The 19,545-nt window shown below is 41.0% G+C and overlaps 1 protein-coding gene across 11 annotated transcripts in view; it reads right to left on the reverse strand.

The window, feature by feature from the left end:
• The window catches only part of CD55 (CD55 molecule (Cromer blood group)), a 55,866-nt gene that overhangs the window by 7,941 nt on the left and 28,380 nt on the right, over positions 1 to 19,545 (reverse strand). For 3 of the 11 annotated variants that reach the window (XM_049634248.1, XM_049634257.1, XM_049634249.1), the window contains 2 exons: positions 18,656 to 18,758; positions 386 to 17,805 (listed from right to left, as the gene is read on the reverse strand). The exons of 4 other annotated variants lie outside the window; for them this stretch is intronic. In XM_049634248.1, coding sequence (XP_049490205.1) covers positions 17,682 to 17,805; positions 18,656 to 18,758 — 227 coding nt within the window. In that variant the 3' untranslated portion in view covers positions 386 to 17,681. Of the gene's footprint in view, positions 1 to 385; positions 17,806 to 18,655; positions 18,759 to 19,545 lie in introns of those variants that run through there. 4 more of the 11 variants (XR_007458800.1, XR_007458798.1, XM_049634258.1 and 1 more) reach the window with 2 other exon arrangements.

Raw genomic sequence — 19,545 nt, forward strand, 5'->3', positions numbered from 1 at the left:
TTTGTGGTTATCATCCATGAAGCACAGGAACAACCGTTGAACATCCTTGGAAGCCAGTGTTCACAGGTAGCCCGATGAATGATCAACATAACAAATAACGATATGATTAAAAATGAGGAAATAGTATTAGGGAACCACAGGAATCAGATGACCAATATCAATATAAACGGGTTCTAAAGAACTGGGCATTGTGAATAGTAACAATGGTGCCATCGTTTTCCTACCACTAGGAGATATAAAATTACCCAGAAATAGCACACTGGGCACATTTAGCAATAAAAAAAAAATGTGGGGGATCTAAGATCCAAACCAATAGAGATTGTACCTAGACACTATGAATAACTTCCATGTGCATTGATTAGACAACAAACACATAAATACATACTTTTTCTCTACCCAGTATTCTAAATTTCCATCAATAAATGACTCTACCTTACACAGGGACCATGGATTTTGTAATGCAGTTTTAAGCCAGATTGTTGTAATAAACAGGGGATTCTCAAAAAAAAAAAAAAATTGCTTGGGGTCTTGCACACCCTCGGTGCAGTCCTGTTTATAGGAAGGCAAATGCTGCATCTGCCCATGGCCCTGAAGCTTGGTGGGGTAGAGAAGGGGGATCACCAGCATCATGATCCATAGAGGCTCCTTTCATTGGTCAGCCTCATTTGGGCTCCATTTCCCAGTCCCTATCTCCTTGCCTGCCAGCTCCGGTGTGGGAATCTTTCTAGTTTTCTGCAGGAAAAAATGGCTCCATGTCTTTATGCTGCCTCTGTGCACAGCTGAGGCTACAACACCCCCCCTCCCCCGCACTGCATCAGTCCTATTAGGCTCCCATAGGCATTCTACCTTCCAAACAACTTAAAAACTGAAGTAGGCAGCTGTTGGCACCTCATCCCAGTGACACAGCGGATTATACAGCAGATATGCGCCCAGCAATCTCTAAACCGTGGGTGGAAATAATAGCGCTCTCTAGAGAAGTATGTTCCTCAAAGTCAGAGTTGACCCGGTCCTGCTATTCTCCTGCGTTGCGGGGCTCAGAACAGCTGCCTCGGATAGTGCCTCGGCGAGGAAACTGAGCTTCATCTGACCTCACTAAAGAATGTTGAAGCGTATGACGAAACAGACGAACTAGTTCTGCCGTTAGGGGCAAAAGTAGGAGACTTTGATCAAGTATGAAGATCAGAACATCAGAGCAAGCCTGATAAAGAATTAGGAAAGACTGGAGTGTCCGAATACGTGCCCTGTAACCAGTGACACAAAATAAATCCCTGCGGGCTGTTTGCTACAACTAGGAGGTTGTGTAGCCACAGTAGTTTTAATTTTATGTAAAGTGGAGTCAAAAATCCTCTGCAGCTCTGTGGGCATTTGTTGGCTACCTGCATGTGTTCCTACCCGTATTATATTTGCTTTACTCAAAAATAAAACCAGCTCACTCTATGTTTATTAACTAGCATGTTCCCGTGGTCTTGATTTCTCTCCCAGTACTTTCAACTGTCTTAACATCCGGGCATGAATAGAAAACATTAGTCATCCTATGATGAACTGAAGGTATCTGGGAGCCCCTATTTAGGGCATGATGAAAAAATTCATTACATTAAAATACCACATTGTTATGGTAAGAATAATAAAAATACAAGAATTAGGAAAGACCTTGTATACTGAGTATATGTGAAGTTACCAAATTGAATATTTTCAAATTTTTAAATTAGAAATGTCAGCTTTCTCACTCTTGTAGCTTTTGTCTAAATTAAAAAAAATTTTAGGGTTTATTTATTTTGAGAGAGAGAGACAGAGACAGAGACAGAGCTCAAGCAGGGGAGGGGTTAGAAAGAGAGGGAGACACAGAATCCGAAGCAGGCTCCAGGCTCTGAGCTGTCAGCACAGAGCCCAACACAGGGCTCGAACCCATGAACCATCAGATTATGATCCGAACCAAAGTCGAATGCTTAAGGCACAGAGCCACCCAATGGTGGCTATACAAGGCTATACAAGGGTATACAAGGGCTATACAAGGGTGGCTATACAAGTTATACAAGGGTATCCTTGTATAACTTTTTATATAGAATTTTATTCTTGAAATGTACCACATAATTCTTGATCATGATTCTTTAATGACCCTTTGAAAATCTTGATGGTCATTATCAATGAGAAAATTTTCTTGTACGATTTGAAATGCTTTTAACTATTAAAAATTTTATTTTTCTCATTTTTCTTATTTTATTTTTCTTGAAGTTTATTTATTTTGAGAGAAAGAAAGAGGGCACATGAGCGGGGGAGAGGCAGAGAGAGAGAGAGGGAGAGAGAGAATCTCAAGCAGGCTCCATGCTTTCAGTGCAGAGCCCAATGTGGGGCTCGATCTCACAAATTGTGAGATCGTGAGCTGAGCTGAAATCAAGAGTTGGATGCTTAATCAACTGAGTCACCCAGGTTTCCCAACTATGAACAGTTTAAAACACTTTAAATTACAGCTGACCTTGAACAAGGCAGGGGTAAGGGGCTGACTCCCTACACAGTAGAAAATCTTCATGTAACTTTTGACTGCCCCAAAACATAACTACTAACAACCTACTGGTGACCAGAAGCCTCACCAATAACATAGCCAATTAACACATATTTTGAATACTATATGTATTGTATATTGTATTTTTATAATAAGTAAGCTAGAGAAAAGAAAATTTAAGAAAAGCCTAAGGAAGAGAAAATACATTTGCAGTAGTGTCCTGTAAAAAATCACATATAAATGGACGTTTGCACTTCAAGCCCATATTGTTCAAGGGTCTACCGTATATATTTTTCTTTGACTTAATATTTTAAATTTACTTATATTGTATTATTCTGACGTGTCCGTTTTTTTCTTTCAACGTTTCAGTTTTCATAGGAATATATGACAAGAACATACATTGTGCTTAGGAATTCTATTTTTCCATAGTGGTGGCCTAAAATTGGGGCTAATTACCCTCTGAGGAGAAACTAATGTAACTGGATTTAAAGCATTAGAAATTATCTTACACCCATTGATAAGTCAACAAAATAGAGTGGGGATTACCAGAGAAAACTCTGGGAGAAAACCTGAACCCAGAAAAGAAAGGGAGAATATTGGCAACAACATTAAATCTGCCCTAGGGTTGTTTACTGATAGCAGGAAACTTATGTTTATCTTTTTAATTTCATGGGGCAAGAGGAACAGAAGTCGTTTTCCAAGGCCCATCCAAGGTGGAAAGTTTTACCAGATGTGGTCCCAGCTTTGCCCTGGACTTGGAAAGGACTCTACCCTCAGGCTTAGAATGAACCAAAAGTCAACTTGCTGTTTCTGAACCCAACCCTGGAGGATTGCAGGGAAAGTTGCCATAGTGTTAAATGAAGCAGAAAAAATTAAAAATGAATAGAAATATACACACTTAACCCTGGGAATTTGTGACCATTGCTCAGTCATTGCAAGGATTCACCGCCCAAGTTCTCGAGACCTGAGTGGGTCAGGAAACCCCACGCCCTAAACGTGCTTTAAACGTGCCCAAATGATAGTGTGAAATAAATTTGGTAGACGGAAAACCAAGTATCTCTGGAGAGAGTACCTTCACCCTATGCCTTAGAGAATCCCAACAAGTAATTTTGCAAAGACTAATGAGTAGCGCAAAGGCAACTGGGCACTTAAGGAAATAAGCCCCCATGAAGAAGACCTGCAGAAACAAGGGAAAGAATGACATGGTGAATAAGAGTCAGAGAAAGAGATCAGGCTTAAGAATTCCATTTAAAGAGTCACCTGGGTGGCTCAGTCAGTTGGGCATCTGACTCTTGCTATTGGCTCAGGTCGTGATCTCACGGTCGTGAGGTCAGGCTGCACACTGGGCTCCGCACTGAGGGTGGAGCCTGCTTGAGATTGTCTCTGTCTCTGTCTCTGTCTCTCTTTCTTCCTCTCTCTCTCAAAAGAAATAAATAAACATAAAGAAAAAGAATTCAATTTAGTAAATTATTTGGCAGAGGCATCTGTCCCACAGTATGCACAGGAAGCAAATAGATCCGAAGCCTTCTGAGTTTTTGAGGGAATTGTGTAGTTAAGAAAATTAAGATCTTGGACTTAGGGACTAGAGGAAGATGGCAGCGTAGGAGGACGCTGGGCTCACCGCGTCTTGCATATCACTTAGATTCCACATACACCTGCCTAAATAACCCAGAAAACCGCCAGAAGACTAGCAGAACGGAGTCTCTGGAGCCAAGCGCAGACGAGAGGCCCACGGAAGAGGGTAGGAAGGACGGCGAGGTGGTGCACGCTCCACGGACTCGCGGGAGGGAGCCGGGGCAGAGGGGCGGCCCGCCGGCCAAGCAGCCCCCGAGTCTGGCTGGCAAAAGCGGAGGGGCCGGACGGAGAGTGTTCCGACAGCAAGCAGGACTTGACATCTGGAAGGTTATAAGCTAACAGCTCTGCTCGGAGAACGGGAGGGCTGGAGGGCAACGGGAGGGAGAGTTGGTGAGCCCCAGACGACAGAGCACAGCTTGGCGGGGAACAAAGGCGCTCGCCAGCGCCATCTCCCTCGCCCATCCCCCAGCCAAAATCCCAAAGGGAACCAGTTCCTGCCAGGGAACTTGCTGGCACCGCGCAAACGCCCAACGCTGTGCTTCTGCGGATCCATCCCTCCGGTGGGTCTGACTCCCTCCCGGTGCCGAAGGGCCCCTCCCGAAGTGGAACTCCGAAGGAAAAGCGAGCTGAGCCTGACCATCCCACCCCCGTGCACCTTGCCGGTCCACCCCAGCTAATTCGCCAGATCCCCAGCACCACAAGCCTGGCAGTGTGCAAGTAGCCCAGACGGGCCACGCCACCCCACAGTGAATCCCGCCCCTAGGAGAGGGGAAGAGAAGGCACACACCAGTCTGACTGTGGCCCCAGCAGTGGGCTGGGGGCAGACATCAGTTCTGACTGCGGCCCTGCCCACCAACGCGAGTTATTCAAGACAGCACGGGGGAAGTGCCCTGGAGGTCCGCACCACTCCAGGAACTATCCAAAATGACCAAACGGAAGAATTCCCCTCAAAAGAATCTCCAGGAAATAACAACAGCTAATGAACTGATCAAAAAGGATTTAAACAATATAACAGAAAATGAATTTAGAATAATAGTCATAAAGTTAATTGCTGGGCTTGAAAACAGTATAGAGGACAGCAGAGAATCTATTGCTACAGAGATCAAGGGACTAAGGAATAGTCAGGAGGAGCTAAAAAATGCGATAAACGAGCTGCAAAATAAAATGGAAACGACCACGGCTCGGATTGAAGAGGCAGAGGAGAGAATAGGTGAACTAGAAGATAAAATTATGGAAAAAGAAGAAGCTGAGAAAAAGAGAGATAAAAAAAATCCAGGAGTATGAGGGGAAAATTAGAGAACTAAGTGATGCACTAAAGGGAAATAATATACGCATAATTGGTATTCCAGAGGAGGAAGAGAGAGGGAAAGGTGCTGAAGGGGTACTTGAAGAAATCATAGCTGAGAACTTCCTGGATCTAAGGAAGGAAAAAGGCATTGAAATCCAAGAGGCACAGAGAACTCCCTTCAGACATAACTTGAATCGATCTTCTGTATGACATATCATAGTGAAACTGGCAAAATACAAGGATAAAGAGAAAATTCTGAAAGCAGCGAGGGATAAATGTGCTCTAACATATAAAGGGAGACCTATAAGACTCGTGACCGATCTCTCCTCTGAAATTTGGCAGGACAGAAAGGAATGGCAGGAGATCTTCAATGTGATGAACAGGAAAATATGCAGCCGAGAATCCTTTATCCAGCAAGTCTGTCATTTAGAATAGAAGGAGAGATAAAGGTCTTCCCAAACAAACAAAAACTGAAGGAATTCGTCACCACTAAACCAGCCCTACAATAGATCCTAAGGGGGATCCTGTGAGACAAAGTACCAGAGACATCGCTACAAGCATAAAACATACAGACATCACAATGACTCTAAACCTGTATCTTTCTATAACACTGAATGTAAAAACTAGAACAAGCAATCCTAAAATTCATATGGAACCACAAAAGGCCCCGAATAGCCAAAGTAATTTTGAAGAAGAAGACCAAAGCAGGAGGCATCACAATCCCAGACTTTAGCCTCTACTACAAAGCTGTCATCATCAAGACAGCATGGTATTGGCACAAAAACAGACACATGGACCAATGGAATAGAATAGAAACCCCAGAACTAGACCCACAAACATATGGCCAACTAATCTTTGACAAAGCAGGAAAGAATATCCAATGGAAAAAAGACAGTCTCTTTAACAAATGGTGCTGGGAGAACTGGACAGCAACATGCAGAAGGTTGAAACTAGACCACTTTCTCACACCATTCACAAAAATAAACTCAAAATGGATAAAGGACCTGAAGGTGAGACAGGAAACCATCAAAACCCGAGAGGAGAAAGCAGGAAAAGACCTCTCTGACCTCAGCCACAGCAATTTCTTACTTGACACATCCCCAAAGGCAAGGGAATTAAAAGCAAAAATGAACTATTGGGACCTTATGAAGATAAAAAGCTTCTGCACAGCAAAGGAAACAATCAACAACACTAAAAGGCAACCAACGGAATGGGAAAAGATACTTGCAAATGACATATCAGACAAAGGGCTAGTATCCAAAATCTATAAAGAGCTCACCAAACTCCACACCCGAAAAACAAATAACCCAGTGAAGAAATGGGCAGAAAACATGAATAGACACTTCTCTAAAGAAGACATCCGGATGGCAAACAGGCACATGAAAAGATGCTCAACGTCGCTCCTCATCAGGGAAATACAAATCAAAACCACACTTAGATATAACCTCACGCCAGTCAGAGTGGCCAAAGTGAACAAATCAGGAGACTATAGATGCTGGAGAGGATGTGGAGAAACGGGAAGCCTCTTGCACTGTTGGTGGGAATGCAAATTGGTGCAGCCGCTCTGGAAAACAGTGTGGAGGTTCCTCAAAAAATGAAAAATAGATCTACCCTGTGACCCAGCAATAGCACTGCTAGGAATTTACCCAAGGGATACAGGAGTACTGATGCATAGGGGCACTTGTACCCCAATGTTTATAGCAGCACTCTCAACAATAGCCAAATTATGGAAAGAGCCTAAGTGTCCATCAACTGATGAATGGATAAAGAAATTGTGGTTTATATACACAATGGGATACTATGTGGCAATGAGAAAGAATGAAATAATGGCCTTTTGTAGCAATGGGGATGGAACTGGAGAGTGTGATGCTAAGTGAAATTACCCATACAGAGAAAGACAGATACCATATGTTTTCACTCTTATGTGGATCCTGAGAAACTTAACAGAAACCCATGGGGGAAGGGAAGGAAAAAAAAAAAAAGGGGGTTAGAGTGGGAGAGAGCCAAAGCATAAGAGACTCTTAAAAACTGAGAACAAACTGAGGGTTGATGGGGGGTGGGAGGGATGGGAGGGTGGGTGATGGATATTCAGGAGGGCACCTTCTGGGATGTGCACTGGGTGTTGTATGGAAACCAATTTGACAATAAGTTTCATATATTGAATAAATAAATAAAATGCTGTCATTATATACTTAAAAAAATAAATAAACCATTTTGAGTTTATTTAAAAAAAAAAAAAGATCTTGGACTTAGAAAAACTTTGGCTGTTCAAGCCTTTGGGTGCCCCAGATTTCATGGGCAGTAAGTGGGCTGCAAAAGCTGTACGTGTCAAAGAGAACAGAGCCCCCGACCTCCATTCACGGTCATTCTGAAGTGACCAGGGAGATAAACGAATAAAAAGCAACCTCCCTGGGGCAGATCCACAATACTAGTGACCAATGGTGTTGGCTGTAATGAGACTTACAATATAGGAATCAGGGGGAAAGCAGAGCATACGGAATTCCTAAATCCTTACTGATATTCTGTAGATAGACATGTTTGGGCCGGCAGGGCTCCAAGTGCTGTGGAAGATAATTTAACAATGAATCTCGTTCCAGTGCCAGTTAAGATATTTATAAATTGGTCAGATAGAGAGTATAGAACACTGCTGTGAGGAAGGGTTCCACAAATCTTTTTGACGTATCTGTTCTTAATTGTTCCCACTTGGGGTGAATCAGGCTTCTTTGTCTCTATGCCATCTTCTGCCAAATATTATATGACTGCTTTTACATGGTAGACCCAACTAGACTCCTAGCTTCCATGGACTGGGAGAAATATAGATTTTACTTTTCTGATTTTTTTAAAAAAACAACTGTGAAAACAGGGTTAAGAGAGGAAATTTACATTTCTACACAAATTTTAGGATAAGTTCCTTTTTTTTTTCTTTTTTTTTTTTTTTTTTTTTTTTTTTAGAGAGAGAGGGTGTGCAAGCAGGGGAGGGGCATAGGGAGAGGGACAGAGAGAATCTTAAGCCAGCTCCTTGCCCAGCAGAGTCCAACATGAGGCTCAATCTCAGACTGTGAGATGATGACCTGAGTTGAAATCAAGAGTGGGACTCTTTTTTTTTTTTAATTTTTTTTTTTAACGTTTATTTATTTTTGAGACAGAGAGAGACAGAGCATGAACAGGGGAGGGGCAGAGAGAGAGGGAGACACAGAATCTGAAACAGGCTCCAGGCTCCGAGCCGTCAGCCCAGAGCCCGACGCGGGCCTCGAACTCACGGACCGCGAGATTGTGACCTGAGCCGAAGTCGGCTGCTTAACCGACTGAGCCACCCAGGGGCCCCAAGAGTGGGACTCTTAACAGACTGAGTGCCACCCAGGCACTTCTAGGATCAGTTTCTTAAAATCCCTGCTGGGACTATAGATTGATGTGTGGAGAATTGATATCTTAACATTATTGGCTTTTTGAAGACATGAAACTTAGTTTTACAATTCCTTAATTTCTAATTCATAACATTTACTTAGGTCTATAATTTCTCTCAGTAAAGTTTTATAATTTTTGTAGAGTTCTTGACATGGTTTAAAGACTGTGTCTCTAAATATTTCACGTTTTTGGACGCTATTGGAAACAGTTGTTTTTAAATTTCATTTTCTAGGGGCGCCTGGGTGGCTCAGTCGGTTAAGCGTCCGACTTCAGCTCAGGTCACGATCTCGCGGTCCGTGAGTTTGAGCCCCGCATCGGGCTCTGGGCTGACGGCTCGGAGCCTGGAGCCTGCTTCCGATTCTGTGTCTCCCTCTCTCTCTGACCCTCCCCCATTCATGCTCTGTCTCTCTCTGTCTCAAAAATAAATAAAACGTTAAAAAAAAAAAAGTTTAAAATTTCATTTTCTAACTGTGTATTGTTAATATATCAAAGTAAAATTGTTGTTTGTGTATTAACATTGTGTCCTGTGACCTTACTAAATTCCCTTATTAGCTCTGGTAGATTCTTTTCTAGGTACATAATCATGCCATCTGCCAATAAAGACAACTTTACTTCTACCTTTCCAGTTCATTGACTTTCATTTCTTTTTCTTCCCTATTGAACTGGCTAAAACCTCCAAATGACTGTTGAATAGAAGGGGTAGATATCCATGACTTGTCCTTAGGTAGAAAACATTGAGCCTGTCACTGTTGAGTATGATGAAATTTGTAGGTTTATGGAAGATGCCCTTAATTAGATTAAGAAATTTCCCTTCTCTTCTTAGTTTGCTGAGATTAAAAAAAAAATCACATTTATTTATTTTTGATAGAGAGAGACAGAGCACAAGTGGAGGAGGGACAGAGAGACAAGGGGACACAGAATCCGAAGCAGGGTCCAGGCTCCAAGATGTCAGCACAGAGCCCAACGCGGGGCTCGAACTCACAAACCCTGAGATCGTGACCTGAGCCGAAGTCAGACGCTTAACAGACTGAGCCACCCAGGTGCCCTAGTTTGCTGAGATTTTAACATGAATTTCTGTTGGACTTTATCAAATGCTCATTCTGCATCTACTGAAATGATAATGTGGTTTTCTTTCTTATTTTATGAGTATGTGAATTACATTGATTGATTTTTGGATGTTAAACCAACATTTTACTCCTTGGAAAAAACTTATTTGATCATGATGTACCATAAATCTTTTATATACTGTGGGATTTGCTTTGCTAAAATTTTAAGGATGTTTGTGTCTATGTTTATGAGGGATATTGGTTTATAGTCCTCTTTTCTTGGGATGTCTTTAGCCTCATAAAGTAAGTTTGCAAGTATCTTTACCTTCCGAACAAGTTTGTGTAGGATTGGTATAATTTCTTCCTTAAATGTTAGACTTTACCAGTGAAGAAGCCATCTGAGCATGAAATATTCTCTTTGAAAAGATTTTTAATTAAAATTTCCATTTTTTATTTAAAATTTTTTTAATGTTTACTCATTTTTGAGAGAGAGAGAGAACGTGAGTGGGGAGGGGGCAGAGAGAGAGGGAACCGCAGAATCCAAAGCAGGCTCCAGGCTCCGAGCTGTCAGCACAGAGCCCGACGCAGGGCTCAAACCCACGAACCATGAGATCATGACCTGAGCTGAAGTCGATGCTTAACCGGCTGAGCCACCCAGGCGCCCCTAAAAATTCCATTTCTTCAATTAATAGAGGTCTATTCAAGTTTTCTATTCTTATTGGGTCAGACTTTGTAATTAATATCTTCAAGTTAATTTGCTCATTTCATCTAATTTGTTAAATTATTGGTATAAAGTTAAGTTTATTGGTATAAAGTTGATATTCTCTTATTGTTCTTTTATACATTCTTTTTAAAATGTTTCTTTTTAAAATATATTTTAGAGAGACAGAGCGAGCGGAGAAGGGGCAGAGAGAGAGGGTGACAGAGGATCTGAAGCAGACTCTGTGCTTACAGCAGAGAGCCCCATGTGGGGGCTTGAACTCACAAACCATGAAATCATGACATGAGCAGAAGTCAGACATCTAACTGACTGAGCCACTGAGAGGGCTCTTATTGCTTATTTTAATGACCGGGCTTTGTAGTGAGTGATGTATTCTATTGCACTGTTAATACTGGTGATTTTTGTCTTTTCTCTGTATTCTTTACCAGCCAAATGGAAGTTCGTCAATTGTTTTTTAAAGACCTAACTTCTGGTTTCATTGGTTTTCTCTTATTTTTCTGTTTTCCGTTTCAATGATTTTTTACATTTATCTTCATTTTTTTCTTTCTTCTATTTGATTTTCATGACCTCATTGCTTTGGAAAAGCACAGGCAGGCCATTTTGTAAAAATGTCCCTCAAATTACTTTTTTTCTGGTGCTCCCTCATAATTCGATCCAGATTATGCAATGTTTGGCAGAAATACCCCAGGAACCTCATGTCCATTACTGGGAATGTTAATTTTGACCAGTTGGCTGAATTAGTGTCTCTACTATAAAGTTACTTGTGAGGAAGTTATTGTAATGTGTCTTGTGAGGAAAATTTGGAGACTATATACTTCTCTTATTTCTCATCAGGCTTTCCCTCACTCACCAATTGCAGAATCCATTGAGGATTCTTGCCTGAAAGTATCGTTACAACGAGGGCTGCCAAATGCTGATTTTCTAGTTAAATCGTTCCTTGTACATGTATTCATTGGAATTCTGCTGTAAAAAAAAAAAAAAGGAATTTTCTTTCCCATTTATTTATTTATACCAGCATGCACTCAAGTTTCCACTTTTTTCCTATGTATTATAATCCATTGCCATTATTTTTTTTCTTTTTTCTTTTTCTTTTTTTTTTAATTTTTTTTAACGTTTAATTATTTTTGAGACAGAGAGAGACAGAGCATGAACGGGGGAGGGGCAGAGAGAGAGGGAGACACAGAATCCCAAGCAGGCTCCAGGCTCTGAGCCATCAGCCCAGAGCCCGACGCAGGGCTCGAACTCACAGACCGTGAGATCGTGACCTGAGCCGAAGTCGGACGCTTAACCGACTGAGCCACCCAGGCGCCCCCATTATTTTTTTTTTCTAATTGTCCCAGATTTGGTCAAAAGGAGCTTGTTCAAGCTGGCTTCTGAGTCCTTTTGACAGGTTGCCATCATTTTTTGAGCATTTATTTTCTGAACCCATTAATTTCAGATACTACAAGATGTCTCAGGGTCATCTTCTATTTTCCCTGCCCCAGCACTAGTATCGGCCTTTTTCTCCAAGGAACTGGGATTTATTTTATTGGACGATGATATTTAGAAATCTAGTTCTGGAGTCTCATTGCACCTAGGATTTCTGAGCAGACAGATCTAATGTATATTTAATGTACGACGTGTAGAAGACCCTCAGCAAACATGAGTGAGGGATGGGAAAGTAGACAGATTATGATAACAAGGAGTGGAAGAGGAATGTACATTGCGCTTGAACTTGCACACAAATCTCTGGTAGGGCAACAGCATCTCTTGTTGACCTCCCTCACTCCACATATTACCAGGCCTGGATGTGAACTTGGTGCTCTATGTTTTTCATTATTGATACTTGTAGGCCAATCTCCCTCCTCCCTCACCACAAAGCCCTTTCCTTCGAATCTCATGCCATCAGAGTACATCACCTGCTACCTTCTTTCCTGCCGTCATCTTTAGATGTCTGGGCCACTCCAAGCTCAATGGTTGCAGTCTCGATTCACGAGCACTCACACCAACTCGCCCACTAATTTTACTAAATTTCTCCAGTCTTTTCCTTCTCTTCCTCTCCCCAAATGTATAACACCTCCTCACATACTTCATACTTGCGATGACCTTGCTTTCTATGTCGATAAAAAAGTAGAAGGAAATTTGCAGAAGTTGCCACCGTGGCATCCCACACGCTTCTGCAGATGAACATTTATATGCTACTTTCCTTCCTATTAACTATGGATGACCTGCTCTATCTACTTCTATCTAAGGCCAGGCTCTCCATTTGTGCACTAATAACAGCTAAAACTTCCTGAGCCCTTCCTATGTGATTGGCACTATTCTAAACCCTTTACGTTTATTAACTTACTTCTCGCAGCATCCTATGTATCACCACTTCACAGATGGAAAGGCACTTTATAGATAGATAAATAAGGTACACAGGCAAGGAATTTTCCTGAAGTCACACAGTTGTTAAATGGCGGGAGTTTGATTTGAGCGCAGGCAGGTTGTCTCCATAATTCATGCTCTTGACCACTAATTATACCACTTTTCCGGATGGAGTCAATTACCTCTCGCCTCCTCAAGAGCTAGAAATCTTCCCTTCTTTCTCCTGCATCATACCCATCAGCGTATACCATGATCTACTTCTCCCCATATTTTAAAATGGCATGTTTCTTAAGCTCGCAGTATGTTCCAATGAACATTTCTCTGCCCAAACTTTTCTGCAAAACGTCTCAAAAAAGTTGTCTGTATTCACCTGCATTGGCCATCTTTAATCTCTCTTGTCCGAGTCGCTTTTTGGCCTCTTAACCTAGGCTTTGACTCACAACCACGGTACTGAAGGAGCTTTGCTCAAGGCCACCAATGATGTCCATATCGTAAACCTTAATGCTGAATCTGTCTTCCTCTTGCTTTCATCACTTGGGTTCATTGACACATATTCTCTTATTGATGACTCCCACATATACATCTCAAGCCTAGACCCCCGCTTCAGAATTCCAGATTTGTATTTTTGACTACTTATACAACATCTCTACTTTGATGCCCAAAAGGCATCTCAAACTTACATATAGGAACACAAACTCCTGACCTTTCTGTTACAGAAGTCTTCCCCAAGGGAGTTAAGGTTTAGTAAGTGCAACCTCCCTGCTTTCTGTCGCTCAGGCTAAAACTCTTAGTGTCATCCTTAATTCCTTTCTTGCCTTTTTAACGGCACACCTAATCCTTTAACAAATCCTGCTAGTCTCAACTTCAAAATATAACATTATGCTTCCCATCATGTACCTCTGAGTCCTTACCTTTTCACCCCAGAAGCTGTCAGGATGCCTGGTTCAGAGACTTTGAGGTTGTTAGCAACATCTGTCTTATTATTCACAGGAATCTTCCCTCTTCCTGGTTCTGTTTCTACCTCCCCGCCCCCCGCCCCACCAGCTTAGTTAGTCTATGATGAGAGTATAGAATTTCAGAGAACAGCAAGGAAGAGAGATGTCTTTTAGTGGTTCTGCTCCCAGAAGTCAGGATGTTCCCCTAGAGCAAGGAAGACCAAAATTTGCTACCCACTTGGAGTTGAGAAAGGGAAAACTATAGGGAAAAAAACTTAATATATTAGTAAATTGTCCTACCAGAGTAAAGAACAGATACACTTTTTAAAGAATATATGGGAAGGGCGCCTGGGTGGCTCAGTCAGGTAAGCATCCCACTTCAGCTCCAGTCATGATCTCGCAGTTCATGAGTTCGAGCCCCGAGTGGGGCTCTGTGCTGACAGCTCAGAGCCTGGAGCCCGTTTTGGAGTCTGTGTCTCCCTCTCTCTGTCCCTCCCCGGCTCATGCTCTCTCTCTCTCTCTCTTTCTGAAATAGATACACACTAAAAGAAAATTTAAGGAATATATTGAGATGGATGAAGTAGAGGCAATGGGAAGCAAGGAAAAGAATACCACCACTTCTCAACACTGAGACAACAAGGAGCATGAAAATGAACCAGCCACCACTGGACTAGTTTGCAAAAGAAGCATTGACTTTAGGGAGGAAGACTTTTTTTTTTTTTTTTAAGTTTTTAAATTTTATTTTGAGAGAGAGAGACAGAGGATGAGTGGGGGAGGGGGAGAGAGAGAGAGACACAGAATCTGAAACAGGCTCCAGGTTCTGAGCTGTCAGCACAGAGCCCGAGGTGGGGCTCGAACTCACAGACCACGTGATCATGACCTGAGCTGAAGTCAGCTGCTCAATCGACTGAGCCACCCAGGCGCCCCATGGAGGGAGCTGTTTTTTAATTTAGGCAAGGGGGTGGAGGGGACGCTCAAGTTGGTTGAGTAGAAAAAAAGGCATTTCCACCTTGGGCATTCACCAACAAAAAGTAGGAGGGTGTGATAAGACAAAAAATATTTAAGTGTTCTAAGAAACGTGGTAGTGATAGTAGGTTAAATAAACTACACAAATTTCTGTGTTAAGCAAGTATAATTTCCTGCATGGATTATCAGCAACAGTGTCAAGGGTAAAGGCAATACCATCTCTGCAATCAAAGTATCATCTCAAAGGAGAGCTTACCTTGGGAAAAAGCATAAAATTATTCAAGTTCATGACAACAGGACACAAAGTAGTTATAAATCCTGTAAGAAAATGCCATTAGCCCCAATACGCCTACTGTTTATTTTCTTCAAGGTAACTATTAAATATTTTTTCAGCTTTACCTTTATCTAAATAATAAGATATAAAGGTTAACTCAGTGTATGGTATTGCTGAAGTTCAATATTTCCCAATATCTAAAATGCCTGTTATTATAAACCTGTGTCCATTGATTCCACTTTAATCACACAGAATAATTATGCGGAACTTACCATTTTTACTTCTCCACCGAACACAAGTCTTCTCCGTGAGCCTTTCCTACTTTGGGCGCACTGTGTTTGCACTTTCCATTCCCGCTATGTGAATCTCATCTATTTGTCCTTCCTTAATTCACATCCTGTCTCGAACGCCTCCCTGCCCACCACGCGCTCGTGTAGCAAAGATAGCTTAGATACTCCCTGTATTCTGTACGGGTGATTGCTGGAATATTCGTAATTCTACACTTTTTCTCTCACTGTGTTAGTTTTGCTTTTCCTGTGATAGAACCTAAGCAAATTGGGGGTAGCCACTGTGTTGTAGATCTTGGTAAGCACACACTTAGCACATGGTGACCTGCACATAGTAGGCGCTCAGGTGTTTTTCTAACTGAATCATTGTTATGCTCGCTGCTACCCCAGGAAGCACCAAACTGTCACAAAGTAGGCGGAGCAGGCCCTCTTATTTAACAAACAAATGGATTAGTAGCTATATGTGGCTACATGCAGAACTTCTAGGAAAGTTCAAAAAATTTCCTAATATTAGAAGCTATTAGGAAATTATTGTTAATCTCGTTAGTTGTGATGATTGTGGTTAGGTAGAATACATGTCCTTCTTGTTAGAAATCATATTGAAGTATTTATAGTGAAATACCATGATGCATATGACGTTTACTTTAAAATACTTTAACAACAAAATGGATGAAGCAATATGGCAAAATAATTATTGTTAACTTTAGTTATATGTATATGCTAGTCTATTCCAGCCCTTCAAACGTAATCGGTAAGATGAGAAGAATGGATAATCATCTAGAAATTAATGTGATTGTCCTTAGGTAAATTAATAACAAGTGACACAACTCTTATATGAGAATATGACATGCTTGAGGTAGTACAATATGGCATAATTTACAAGTAACTTAAGGGGCACCTGGGTGGCTTAGTTGGTTCAGCATGGGACTCTTGCTGAAATTTTGGCTCAGGTCATGATCCCAGGGTCATGAGACCGAGTCCCGAGTCAGGCTCTGTGTTGAGCGTGGAACGTGCTTAAGATTCTCTCTCTCTCTCTCTCTCTCTCTCTCTCTCTCTGTCTCTCTCTCTCAGTGCCTGAGTGGCTCAGTCGGTTAAGTGACCAACTTCAGCTCAGGTCATGATCTTGCGGTCCGTGAGTTCAAGCCCCACCTCGGGCTCTGTGCTGACGGCTCAGAGCCTGGAGCCTGCTTTGGATTCTGTGTCTCCCTCTCTCTCTGCTCCTCCCCCGGCTCATGCTCTGTCTCTCTCCGTCTCTCAAAAATGAAAAAATGTTAAAAGAAATTAACTCTGCCCCTCCCCTACTCACGCTGGCTCTCTAAATAAATAAATAAGTAAATAAAAGTAACTGAAAATGTTTCGCACCAGGAGAACCAAATGATAGCATTATTAAGTACTTATGAGATGCAGGAAAATAATCTCCTATTTAGAAATAAATATTTATATTTAAGAAAATAAATTTCAAGTACTACATGAGACAAAAATGCAATCCATTATTTATTTCCATTTAGGGAAAATAAATTTTTCTTTACATATCTTCTTGAATTTTTCTTGCTATACATGTAAAATCAATGCGTTCACTGACATGAATAAATATAAATAAATTAATCTTAATATTATAAAAGAATAAGATTTAGGATTTGGCTATGAACACCCCCTACTTCAGAAATATAGACTCTTATGTTAATATTGTAATATACTTTTAAAGACATTAAGTCAATGAAGATACCTTTCAACCTTTCACAGGGGTCTTTCTCCAAAAAAAAAAAAAAAAAAAAGATTGTTTTTAAACAAAATGATAGCCAAAGAATTACTTCTTCATTCTGTGTTCCCCCATTTCCACCAACTAACCCCAGAAAAATCAATGCTCTTGGGTCATTAGCATATTTTTCCTTTAAAAAATTTTGCCAACGCCTTCAGCCTCATCATAATGGAATAAGAAAACAGGACAATGCCTAATAGTCAAGAATTATTTTACCATACAGTTCATCTCTCTTTGGCAAGTCTGCTCAGAAGAGACTTGCGGTTTTTTGTCTTCAATATCCAATCACTGTTTTTAATATTTAGTTTTCTTTGTAAACAAAAGTAACATTACACAACTAGTGAAAAAACTCACTTATTTCCTTCACATTCACGTTCACGTTCTAAGCGTGAACAAACCTCTGCACTTTCCTACGCTTTAAGGAAAGTGATCACTCTAAATCTTGCAAGTGGTTCTATTTTCAAGAGGTTCAGGACAGACCTGCTCCACTGATTTTCCTACGCCCCGTAAAGACAGTGATAACATGAAAAATGACGAGCACTATTACATTTATTGTGTCCATTCCTCCACAAGGTTCTAAGAAACTAGAAATATTCTGCACACTTGTGTATATTTTCTTCTGATCTCTTCTTCGGCTAAGTCAGCTAGCCGACGGTTACTAGCGTCATAAGCAAAACTGTCAATGTTATACATGTGTGTCCTGAAAGTTAAAAAAGAAAATTAAAGTCAAAATAATTTTATTGACTGATGATACACATTAATCTTTTGGTTATTATGTGATAAACGATGAAAATTAATCCGTTAATGCAGCATGCAAAACAAATGGAAATTAGTAAGTCATCCAACCTCAGCCAGGGTAGACTTTAGTGTTTAGTTGCTGTAGCAACTAAAATAGGATACCTGAGTTTTTTAGTTTCTTGAAAATAAGCAGTCAAATTAGACTCAATGAAGATACTTTCAGAATAAAAGTCAATGAAAACCCCTGCTACATGTGCAATAGAGGAAAGTTTCATCAAAAGACACCTAGAAAAAGACACCCAGAAAATTTCACAGATACATTTATATTATGGTATTTTGGCATCATAATTTTGTATAATATAAAAGGGCTGTAAGATCTATAAACGTGACTTACGAAAGATACCGTAAAACCAATTTTAATATTTCCTACACACTGGAAATTCTAAAAGCCACCAACCAAACCGGAGAAATGCAAATACAAATACACTATAAGCCATCATCTCACGATGCAAATAGTCATAAGAAAGGCATTCCTATTTGTAAGTCCCAATGCATCCACCTTTTGTTTTACGAGATATTTGCGGTTTTGCTAGCATCCAGTCATTACAATAAGCTGAGTGCAAAACCCAAGGCGAGACGATGAACACAGAGTTGGAGGACACGGCACGCGAATGAGAGACTCAATGAGTTAGTCACTCAATCATGAAAACCAATTCTGACAAGTCCTTGAACGGTCACAGGTTAAGTCCCGCCCCAGTGTACTGATGGACATTCTGCAAGACACAGAGATGCGACTTTGTAAAACCATATACCTTTTAGAACTGACCAGAGGTTTGACTTCTGAGGTATCACCAATCACGGTGAAATTACGAAAGACAACTGCATGCTTTTCTGTTTTCATGTATGTAATAAGAGCTGAGTAGTGGAGAAGGAAAACACCAATTGAATTATATAATGGTAATTTCAACCGAAAAGCAAGATCAGCATTCCCTTACAACCGGGTCCCTCTTTTGAACTAAAACTCATCACCCAAACCCAACATTTCTAAAAAGAAGTAAGCAAATCCTTTGATAGGCAAACATGAAGGATCACCAGGCGAAGGTACATTATCACCTTCATACTCATTAACCCTTTCCCAGTCCCTATTAAGACCCAATGTTTAATTAAATCAGTATGAGATCTGGAGTATAACCAGGAATGTATGAACTTTGCTCTTACCTTCAACAGCTTATACTTGCAAAACTAGGCAAGTGGAGTGTTTTTTTTAAGGGCACTTGAAAAAGGCAAATTCCTCCTCAGGGGTTTGCGCAAACTTCTGTGATTCAGAAATAGGGGAACTAGGTTTATTGCAAAACCCCAGTGAAATTCAAAATAGGTATTTTCTCCTTCTATGTCTCAGCACTTTTCATCCTATTAAAACCATCATGGCTGATTACTTTACTAAAGTAGGTAAAGAAACTGAAGCAGCCCAGAGAGCGCCCAATACACTCCACCTTCCCTTCCACCCCTCTCACCTACCAAGCACTGGCTTTGGAAGGCAAACTGATAATGCTCTAATTCAAGAGGAGAGCTGGAATGAGGGCAAAGAAGTACAGAAGATGGGCAGTCTACTGTTTTTTTCCACAGTAGTTTTGCTAAAGCATCTGTACCAATGCAACTCACTTAATAGGTCTTAGAATTCTGTATGTTTTTGGTGGAGTCT

The sequence above is a fragment of the Panthera uncia genome, chromosome F1 (assembly GCF_023721935.1).
Source record: "Panthera uncia isolate 11264 chromosome F1, Puncia_PCG_1.0, whole genome shotgun sequence".
NCBI classification, from domain to species: domain Eukaryota; kingdom Metazoa; phylum Chordata; class Mammalia; order Carnivora; family Felidae; genus Panthera; species Panthera uncia.